The sequence below is a fragment of the Azolla caroliniana genome, unplaced genomic scaffold (genome assembly GCF_043228905.1).
Source record: "Azolla caroliniana isolate FFs.n. ecotype wild unplaced genomic scaffold, voAzoCaro1.0.p SCAF_8, whole genome shotgun sequence".
In the NCBI taxonomy this organism is placed as follows: Eukaryota; Viridiplantae; Streptophyta; class Polypodiopsida; order Salviniales; family Salviniaceae; genus Azolla; species Azolla caroliniana.
This window is the reverse complement of record NW_028230443.1, coordinates 21,016,920-21,027,306: the sequence shown is the minus strand read 5'-3', so window position 1 is coordinate 21,027,306 and position 10,387 is coordinate 21,016,920. Positions and strand designations below refer to the sequence as shown.

The following is a 10,387-nucleotide window of genomic DNA, read 5'->3' as shown; positions in this document are numbered from 1 at the left end:
TTACATTTACTACATTCCGAATCCAACGATTCGTGCAAATCAATTATTGATGGAACATATTAACTACATTCACCCAAATTTTTACCATTCAGATGACACTATTGGGAACAAAGAAAACGTCCGTAAATGTCTATATTACAGAAAAACATAGGACATTCAAGCATACTATACATTTGTATTTGAAAGTCGGTTTCACAATTCAAGGGAATGCATATAGGATCATATCGTAAAAAAGAATCGAACTAGAAAAATGTAGTTACAAAATCCATCTCCACTTGTATTTAAAGCAAACATCCAATCGAGTGATGGAACCTTTTTCTGCTACATATGCTTAGATGGTCCATACTGCAAATTCGACAAACCAAAACGGAAGCTGAAGAATGGCCTTGGTTTTGTTTTGCCTAACAGAACATCCTCACCTTGTAAGTTACCCAATTTTATTATGTTACAATGACCATCTGTTGGCCATGTTCAGTTTCCATTTATGCACATCTCTGCGCCTTCCATTGCATATGACAGAAATTGAAACAACATACTTAGGTTTTCTTTTTGAAGAATGAGAAGATTTTCCCTTGTTGAGAATCTTTGGATGCTACTACTTTTCCTGCCTTAACATTGCTTCCAGCTGTTTTATTAGTGGGTTTGTGGGGGTCTTTATTCCCAAATGTCCTGTGGTACAAACAACATCATTTACATCAGATTTGAGATGACAAATGCATACCATCATCCAAAACAATCTCACTTACTTATTCTCAGAAACTTTAAGGCCAGCATCCCCATGAGTGTTTGGGTTTGCTTTGCCATCTGTTTTATCTTCTGAATCAGCATTATCGTTCTCATTCTCCCAGACGACTTCAGTCACTGAGCCTCAGAAAATCCATTGTTAAATTTCATCAAACTCCATTACAGCTTAAAGAATTCAAATTGCAAGTAAATATTCGGATTCAACGACTTTAATTATTGCACACTAAGATGACAAAGGGGGCAACTATGAAAATGATTTTGTACCTTCTCGGCCATGATCATCAATATGAGTCTTAAGCACTTTTCTCTTCTTTGGTCCAGATTGCAGGACAGAAGATGCACCATTTTTAGTGATGGGTGGATGCACATTTTGCTCACCTTTTGCATTATCTCCTAAAGTGTTTCCCGTAGAATTTCTCTCTTCCTTAACCTTGGATACATTGTGGCTTTCCTTTTTAGCTGCACCAAAACTGGCATCTCCAACTTCTTTTGGGCTTTGATGCAATGAAGGTAAATCATTTTCAGCGGTTTCCATTGTATCTTCCTTTCTCTTCTTCCTTTTGTCTTTTTGTGTAATTACGTCTTGTGATTTCTTACCAGATATAGATAAGGTGTGTGCCTTTGTTTTGATCGGAACATCAGGAGAGGATAGGCTAATAACATTCTCCAAATCATCCTCCCCATCATCAGACATTTCGTCATCAATAACCATGCGCCTCGTTCTTCTATTTTTCTCCTTCGTTTGTCCTCTTCGGACATGCATGAAGTCAGTAGAATCATCATCACTGCTTCCACCAAAGGATATATCAGGTGCTTGTGGTTGTGCTTTTGCTGCATCTTGAGCACCTGCATTACCTGTTTTCGCCATGCACTTTAAAATGTTGACAATATAAATGAGTGAAAAAACCCAAAACACCACAAAGTTTTTCTTTATTTCCTGAAATGCCTTTAGTCAAGCCCCATAAGAGAGAAAAAGTGAGCCAATACATAATTACAATATAATTTAGAGAAAACTAGATTAATTTACCATTGAGTATTACATATAATTACCCAAGAGGAGGTCGACTAAGAGCATTAAAGAAGTAAAGAAAAACTCAGGGATATTTCGGAGCTTTCTGCTATATAAAAGCAAGTTGTGGACTGCAAAAGAACTTTTAAACAAGTAGTGCTATTAACAAATTTGTTACCAGGAGTGGATACTTCAATCTTGATAGATGAGTCTATGTCATCTTCACCTGAAATTGGTTTCGGTTTCACTGATGCACGGCCCCATAAATTTGCAAGACCATTGCCTTCTACTTTTTTCTTGCTTGTTTCCTTGCTTCCAGTTAAATTTATACTAGAACCGTCATGCACCAAAGCATCAGTTTCTGGAGCTTTAGAATCATTTTCTTCATGTAAAGTTGGCTTGGAAATGTGGTTTTCCATGAACTTCAAATTGTCTTGCTTATCAAGAGGTTTAGATATGCCTAAAGTAGTAGGTTTCTCATCTTGCTTTTCCAAACATTTAGATAAAGTGCTTGATTTAGCAGACAATTTGGGTACATCTTTCTGTCTAGCATCAGAACTTCTGGGCTGCTTGCGCGCGATAGATGTACATGTAACAGCACTAAACCTGCATAATAACACTCAGCAAGGTTTCAACTATTGAATGTTATGGTATTACTTGCGACAACCATGTTATGGAATACTTTCGAATGGTATACTGTTGAATGTAATGGTATGCTCATCATAACCAAGTTGTCAAATAAAAATGTTATGGTATACTTTTCAACGCAATAGTGTACTTGTGAATAGAGCGGACAAAAAAACCTTATTTATCACAACACTCCAATGTTTTCAAAATTTACAAGAATTCCCCTGTGTAGCAAAAAGTTGTGCTACAGAGAGACATACTGGTAAGATTTTGAAACCTCCGCATTATTCTAATAAATTTCTTAAAACATTCGGGCCATTTTTGCTGTAATTTTCCCTTTTGAATATGTGGCATGCTAGTGATAACCTTATATCTACAAGAGCCTACCGGTTATCTCTGAGGCAATTATTGAGCTCAGGATCCTGATTAAATAGTTCATGTGATTGAGTATATTCCGCTGCCCAAAGCTCAGCAGAATCTGTTGGAATGGAAGGTTGGATACTATAGACATGAACAGAAACATGACCATCAAGCACATTTGTAGCCTCTGGTAAAATAACAAGATTAGCAGGATGTCAGCATGACCCAGTTATGTTAATTATATTGGGAAGAACTTATAGCATGAGATAGTTTGCACCTTGCAGTTTTGACTTTGGCACGAGCTTTACAGAGTAATATTGTTGATTTGTCTTCAACCATCCGGAAACCACATAGATAACTTCTATCCTGCTCCCATGTTGATCTACGATGACTTGAAGCAATCTGTGTATCTCTAACAGTTATTATGGAATCATGTAAAAGCTCAAATGCTTCAAAAACACAAAACTTATGTAGAAAAACTTCCTATATAAGTACGTCAACTTAAAACACAGAAACGCATACCTTTTGGCTTCATTGGAAGATATTGAAAATTTTCTGCTCAGCCACTTGTAGGAGACCTGACATAAAGAAATGACTAAAGTTGTAAATAGAGTGGCAATGTAAAAAAAAAACAAAGATTATAGGAAGATAACACATGCAGATCTAACATTGTGCTCTCAAAAAGAGCGGATAACGCTGTATTAAGGCTTTTAAATGTCGCCAAATGACTAAAAAGCTTTTTTGTTGGGAAAATCTACATACTTCAAAGCAAGAATTGCTCACCATTCATGTATGTTTTCAAGCATAGCTTCGTGACACTGAGAAATGCCTCAAAATGATAGCCTCACTCTAAAATCTATGCCAACTTTCGTATACGGAAAGAAACACACAACATAGGGTTCGCTTCGTATTATTCCATGGTCTCTCCCAAATGTTGCTAGAATGAACACACTTCAAGTTCTACATCAAAACAATCTTATTCCACTTCAGCCATCAATTTTTATGGCAGGAGAGGAGCAATATAAAAGGGCTACCATATAGAATGCACCCAGTTGGATGGTTAGATCTAAGGTTCCATCAGTCCACAGCCCCAATTGTTTTATCAAGATAACACTAGATATGAATATCAACCTATAAGACAACATCAGTGTGTTTTTGATGACTAGTAGTAAGTAGCTCTAATAGGCTAATGGCCTAAAATAAAAAGAAAGAGAACAATTTTCCAACAAAGAAGCTCCACATGAGCCATGGCAAGACCAAAGTTCAAATATGCTTGCAGGAAAACACTCTTTTACAAAAAGGATAGCCATAAAAAGAAATAGTTGTAAAGAATAATCAATCTGAACCATAGTTCTAGAATACTTAGCATACACTATGTATGCTATGTATTTCTATAATTAATTATATTCTTATATTTGTATTGCACCTAACAATTGTTTTTAGGCCAAATTTTGATTTTGTTTTATTTTTAAAAAATTTGAACATTAAATACTTATTAAATACATTGAATACTTAAAATGCATACAATAAATGAAACATTTTAAAAAGACAGTTATAAAATGTAGAATAGGTGTTAAATACTTCGGAGTATCTAAAGCATATTCTAAGCATAAAATTCGCGTTTTTCAACAGCCATGTTTCGAACACAAGAATGCACTAGGAATGCCCAAGACAACTCAATAAGGAAATTTACAAAGAGAAAGACCCCTACAGAATGCCGAAGATACCTCATAAGGAAAGAAAATGAACATTCAAAATTAAAAGGCCTAAAGGAAGGGAACAAATGTTATTCAGAACACTTACATCCAAGAACATGCAGATCTACATGTCAGGAATGATGATGGGGAGCATTAAAAACTCATAATTAATCATTGTTAGCACTTCCTTCAGGCAATGGTATGTTTTTTTAACCCTCTAGGAATATTAACAATGTTGATGGTACTGTCTTGCGGCGATGTTATTATTTACAACCCACAGTTTGTAGGAGCAAATTATCAGTCTGCAAGATGTCAAAGTACAAATATTGTAATGACCCTACCTAGAATCTCATTCGTTTCTCCCAACTTGAACTAACAATCTCGAGAATGCATATAACAAGCTTGACCACTATGCCATCACATTGGACGTTCAAATTCGAAAATTTTGGTAACCTTCAGCGTCTTGGATCAATAACCAATCACTTTTCAGGATGATCCGGTGAGTATGTATGAACTAATGATGGATATAACGATGCAAATGTATCGCGTGAGAAACCCCAAGTGCGGAAGTGGGTCAATTTGTCACTGATTCCTAGATATACAGATTGATAGATGAAGAAAAAAAAGCAGCACTGGGAAGAATCAAACTCAGAAAATTACCAAAAAACGAAGACGAAACAACAGAGGCGGAGGTGAAGTAGGGTAGGATTGTTTACCACTTGGGTACCATCCAATACGTAGGAAAGGATTTCGTCAGTGCGAGGGATCTCTTCTTCCATCGCCAAATCTTTAAGAAGAAGGAGAATTGAAGACGAAAACAATGTTGAGAATGCAGATGAAGATGAAGCAAATTTCCCGCCTCTCTGTGTACTCTGTTTTCTCAGATAAAACAAGGAGAGGAGGGTGTTCACACTTGTCCGGACAAAACAGCCTTCTCCTGTCCCCCCCCCTCCCCGTGTCTCTTTGCTTCCTTCTTCTGTAACCCGAATGAAATGAAATCCTCGGAGAATTACTAGCCCTCTAATTGGTCTGTGACCACCCGGCGATAACTCGCCAGGCCTCCAACGTCTCGACCTTTCATTGTCCAGAGGCCAATCCCTTGAACTGTGATCTCTCTAAATATATATAGATATATATGCCAAGGAATGGAGGAGAAGCCAGAGCAAGTGTAATTGATGGTTAGAGCTTTGTCATGTGCGACCTATCTCCAAGTAGTTAGGCTTCGTTAGATTAATCTACTATTGCCCCCCCCCATTGACTACCTAGAAAGATTGCGTGAACAAACACACCCAATAGCATGATGTGCCTTATTCGTTTTTTAGCACACAATCTAGGGATTGGCAACGACTCGGCTCAAGCCTAAAATGTTGAGCTAAATCGGTTTAAAACGGCTTGGCAGCTCGGCTTAGGCTTGAGCTTGCCTAACGGTTTGAGCACAATTCAACTTGGCTTGAACCTTGCCAAACCGGCTAAGCCGGTTAACCCGATTATGTGGTTTACTAGTTAGGTTAAAGAAAAACGAGACTACACATATGAGAGAGAGAGAGAGGGAGGAGAGGGAGGGAGGTTTCCAGGCCAGTCCCCAAGCCGGTTCACAAACCGGTTTAGGGATTGGTTTGGTTCAGGTTTGAAGAACCCCAAAAACGGTTATGGCTTATCCAAGCCAAACCGGTTTAGCCTAAACCGAACTGTTGTTGATCCCTAACACGATCCACACATTTGTGAAGCACAAACTTTCTCGATGGATAACACAACACGATCACACTTGAAGTCAACTTTATAAATGGTTGCTAAAAGTGTCAAGCGACCATCATTTCGGTGTTGCTGGATTTTTTGCAAGGTAAGATTGTTGGATCATCATTATATGCATGTCGATTGGCAAATCAAGATCGCCACTCTTCATTCCACTTGGTTGAGGAAAATGCAACATTGTTATTGTTATTGTAATTTGTAAACATGTTGAATCACTTTTCATTAGTACCTTTGCACTACCCTTTCTCTTACGTCTAATTTGATATAGATATTTTACTTTCATTAGTAGTCTTCCTCAATCTACGTAACACGCACAAATTAATGCATAAAATGCTCCATTCACAAAGTGTTTTATTAAGGGAAAAGTACTAGGATACCCTTGGAAGTTCGTCTATTTACCAAAATGCCCCTGGGAAGTTTCAAATTTACCAAACTACCCCTATGTCCAAAAAAAACACTTTATAAAGTAATTATACACTCAAATCTACAAGCCCTATTTACCATAATACCCTTAAAACACAAATTTCTTTACTTAAGAGATTCTTTGGGTCCTTTGTACTTACTTTATAAAGTGTATTTTTTTGGACATAGGGGTAGTTTGGTAAATTTGGAACTTCCAAGGGCATTCTGGTAAATAGACGAACTTCCAGGGGTATCTTGGTACTTTTCCCTTTTATTAATATTTATATATGCATCCCATTCAAATGGTGTATGAGAATATTAAAGCATCGAATGTATTATAACTTTCGATAAGATTTTATATTTGGTGTTTGCCTTTTGAAGGGCATGTCTCATGTGGTGAAGATTTGTCAACACCTTTTATAAGGAGTCCACAATCAAGTCCATTCCTCGAACTCCAAAACTCAAGCCCAATATGACATCAGAAGCTTCAACCATATTGGAAAGACTAAACCAAAAGCCGATGATATAAAAACGTGATCGATTACGTCTATTGTGCATAACACTCAGCTTAAAATGCACAATCCGCTTAAAACACGAGTCCAAGCTTGTTGCACAAGCATGCATACACATGTCTGCATAACATTGCATAACATTGCATACATATATAACATAGCAAAGATACAAATATCACACATCAAACACACACACACATACATACATACCATAGATACATACATACTATACATACTATACATACATACATACTATACATACTATACATACATACATACATACGGTCTACGTATATGTACATGCGATGAGGTCTGAGAAGAACGCCATGGATCTGCTGAGCAACGACGACGATGGTGGCTTCTTCTCCTCCCCTGCAGAAGAAGGCCACGATGAAGACGGCGTTCCCTCTCCTCGCTACAATACGAACAGTAATGTTCGGGCTCGTCTTCTGCGTCGCCGTCCTAGTCCTTCTCCTCTGTATGTTTCTCTGTTTCCTTGTGCTCCATTTCAAAAGCTTTCCATTGAGATCGGGGACCTGTTCGGAAAATCTGTTTCAGGGCTTCGTATAGAAGGTTTTTCGTTTAAGTAGGAAATCCGTTCTTATTCCTGTTTGAAAATTCGTTGTAATGATCTTGTGAGATTTCTCTTAGGTGTTTCCTGGCCCTGAGTTCCTATTTCCTCTCGAAATTCCGAGGTATTCACTGAAACGGGAAATCGATAGTTTTGTTTCAATGATATCCTGATCTTCCTTTGAGAAACTTCTGACAAAGTTTCTGTTTACTGGTCAAACCTTGGGATCAAGGTGCTTTTCGATCGATCATGTGATCTTTCTCTGAGCGTTTTACTGTCATTCTGAAGTCCTAGTCAGTCTCAATTGGCTTCTCTATTTCAAGGTTTTCTATTGAAGCTGGAAATTGAAAATCTGTTGGACATCTGGTCGAAAGATCTCTTGATTTTTCTCTGACGGATTTTCTTTCATGCTAAAGGTATCAAATTTAACTAACACAGCTTAAAAAACAAACACAACCAAGTAAAGGAACTGGCTTTACCAGCAATTTCGGTGGAAAATTGAACATTTGAATGATGTATTCTAACACCTTGTTGATCTGCACAAGCAGGTCGAGGATGAGACATCAGTCAAGCTCGTGCAATCCATGATCAACAAAGGGCTGATCCCCCGACACCTGGGGACAATCCAGACAGGGAATCTCGACAGCCACTGGACAGGACAGCCATGGACAGAAGTTGTAAAACTTGCACGGGAGAAGAAATTGATGCACATAATGCTCAAGAATCTGCACCATGGATACAAGATATTGCTCAAGAATCCACACCCCTGCTACGAAGGCAAGCTGATTCCACACAATTGCCTCACACTTGACATGAATGCCACTCTCCGCTGCCTCTTCCTCATCGTAGAAGATGATAAGAGCATGAAGACTCTGGTGGAATGGCGCGATTATAATACAATCGAAGTCCTTACAGCACTCGCGAATGAGGTGGACGCAGCGCAGAGTGAGAGCAACAAGGACATTAAGGATGCAGCTGCAGAGATCCTCAAAATGGTAGCCCAATGGAAAGGAGGCCATACACAGACATAGTGGTTATCGATCCTAAAATAATAAGAAATCCCATGATCAACACCCATTTGTTGATGATGGTCGAATGATTTTAATGGCATAGAAGCATTGAATGCTTTTACTTGACATAGATGGATCAAATGATTTTATTGGCATAGATGGATCAAATGATTTTATTTTAATGACATATGACCTATGAAGGAAGGCGATGAGGTGATCCCAAAGTTCCATGGTTACCTTTGTTGGCGGGATGGGCTTCCCTTGGAAGATCCTTTTTTTTTTCTTCAAAGATTTTCCTCATCAGTATTAAGCAAAAACATGTAAATGCTACAACTTAAGCTTGTGTGCCCAAAAGCTTACAATTTTCATGTACAATGATATACGATAATCTTAAGACCAAAGCTAGAACTTTGTAAAAGTTATTGAAATTTATTGTTGCACTCTGCCATGCTTCATTGATATTCAAGAAAGGGTCCATGGAAGTTGATAGTTCCATTGAGACCCTTGAGTTGACTCTGTAAACAGGGGTAACTTTTTCCATAAGTGAAGGAGCTTCTTCTTTCTCTTGTTCATAGTTTCTGGTGAACCTTGCATGTTGTCATATTGGTCGTGGACTACTGCCAACAAGTTCTCCCATATCTCAAGCAAGACATCTAAGAGACGTTGATTTGTTGCATCATAAGGTCGGTTGCATCGACATTTCCATAATGCCCATAATGTTATTGTAGTCATTGTTTTCCATATTTGGACAGATCGCACCTGCTTTTGAGGTTGTTGAAAGGGGCTGACTAATATCAATCTTCTATTATGTATCATCATTGCCTCTTGAACATCGTTTGCCTCATACAACATCAAATTGGAATGTAACACTCCCCACATCGTTGCTCCCCATGGAAATAGGCAACCAACATTGATTGTTAAAATGAACGAAAGCACTTTATTCCATACTTGTTGAACCAAGGGACATGACCAAAGGGCATGCTTGGCAGTCTCTTGAGCTTCATGGCAAAAGTCACAAAGTCGAAGATTGGGTGTTACATTCCCTTTCAATGAGTGACCAATTGGTAAGGCCATATGCACTAATAGCCATATGAAGAGAATAAATTTAGCTGGCCCCTTGAATGACCAAATCCATCTCTAGTGGGTTTTCAAATGCAAAGTTGAGACCCCCCAACTTGTCCAATGTCTCTGAGCTATTGGTATCCTTGCATTCTGAGAGAGTAGTGCTCTTCCAAGTTTTACTTGAAAGAAAGGACCCTTTATGGGTTGTTCCCCCAAGGAATGTGACCAAAACCAATGCCCCGGATCCCATGTTAATCTTGCAACTGGGTCTTTCGCATATAAGCACAACATATCACACATATGAGCAATTGAAGGATAAGGATCAAGCATTCATTTCTTTCCAAATTTAGCAACCACTCTAACTGGTGCACTTACGCAAGTGTTGTTGATAACTGCACTCAAAGATGTAAGGTTGTAATGTATGATTGTTTAGGACCTGAAAATAAGAAGCACACTCGTTAGGTGAAATACCCGTAATAACCACCAATGTGTCATTTATGAAGCATCCAAACATATGTTACTTCCTGGGTTGAAAGGTTGTAGAAAACGAAGAATATGTTGTTGATATGCTAGTAGTCATTATCTTGGCACCGTGAAGAGATTGTAATTGTGCAAGATGATCTTCTTGTGACATTGGATGC

At 38.3% G+C, this 10,387-nt stretch overlaps 2 protein-coding genes across 4 annotated transcripts; one reads left to right on the top strand and one right to left on the bottom strand.

Moving 5' to 3' along the window:
- Nucleotides 1–226: 226 nt before the first annotated feature.
- Nucleotides 227–5,307, bottom strand: LOC147861315 (uncharacterized). Of its 2 annotated transcripts, none has more exons than XM_087323584.1 (8): nt 5,154–5,307; nt 3,263–3,318; nt 3,018–3,142; nt 2,768–2,927; nt 1,932–2,359; nt 1,009–1,599; nt 747–867; nt 227–669 (listed from the first exon to the last, which is right to left on the bottom strand). In XM_087323584.1, exons 1-8 carry the CDS (start codon nt 5,214–5,216, stop codon nt 537–539), a joined length of 1,677 nt encoding a protein of 558 aa, XP_087179710.1. In that variant the 5' UTR covers nt 5,217–5,307; the 3' UTR covers nt 227–536. The 2 variants fall into 2 exon arrangements, with proteins under 2 accessions (XP_087179710.1, XP_087179711.1); XM_087323585.1 differs by having other exon boundaries at nt 747–861.
- Nucleotides 5,308–7,385: 2,078 nt separating this feature from the next.
- LOC147861314 (uncharacterized) lies at nt 7,386–9,053 on the top strand. 2 transcript variants are annotated; one of them, XM_087323266.1, is made up of 2 exons: nt 7,386–7,581; nt 8,223–9,052. In XM_087323266.1, exon 2 carries the CDS (start codon nt 8,259–8,261, stop codon nt 8,703–8,705), a length of 447 nt encoding a protein of 148 aa, XP_087179392.1. In that variant the 5' UTR covers nt 7,386–7,581; nt 8,223–8,258; the 3' UTR covers nt 8,706–9,052. The 2 variants fall into 2 exon arrangements, with proteins under 2 accessions (XP_087179392.1, XP_087179391.1); XM_087323265.1 differs by lacking the exon at nt 7,386–7,581 and adding an exon at nt 7,782–8,090 and having other exon boundaries at nt 8,223–9,053.
- The last annotated feature ends 1,334 nt before the right edge of the window (nt 9,054–10,387 follow it).

Excerpts from the sequence above, each read along its gene's own strand:
- LOC147861315 (XM_087323584.1), bottom strand. The coding sequence starts at position 5,216 with ATGGAAGAAGAGATCCCTCGCACTGACGAAATCCTTTCCTACGTATTG. Across the intron at positions 3,143-3,262 it reads TCTTCCAATGAAGCCAAAAG|ATTGCTTCAAGTCATCGTAG; the intron begins GTATGCGTTTCT and ends AGAGATACACAG. Across the intron at positions 670-746 it reads CTTAAAGTTTCTGAGAATAA|GACATTTGGGAATAAAGACC; the intron begins GTAAGTGAGATT and ends TTTGTACCACAG.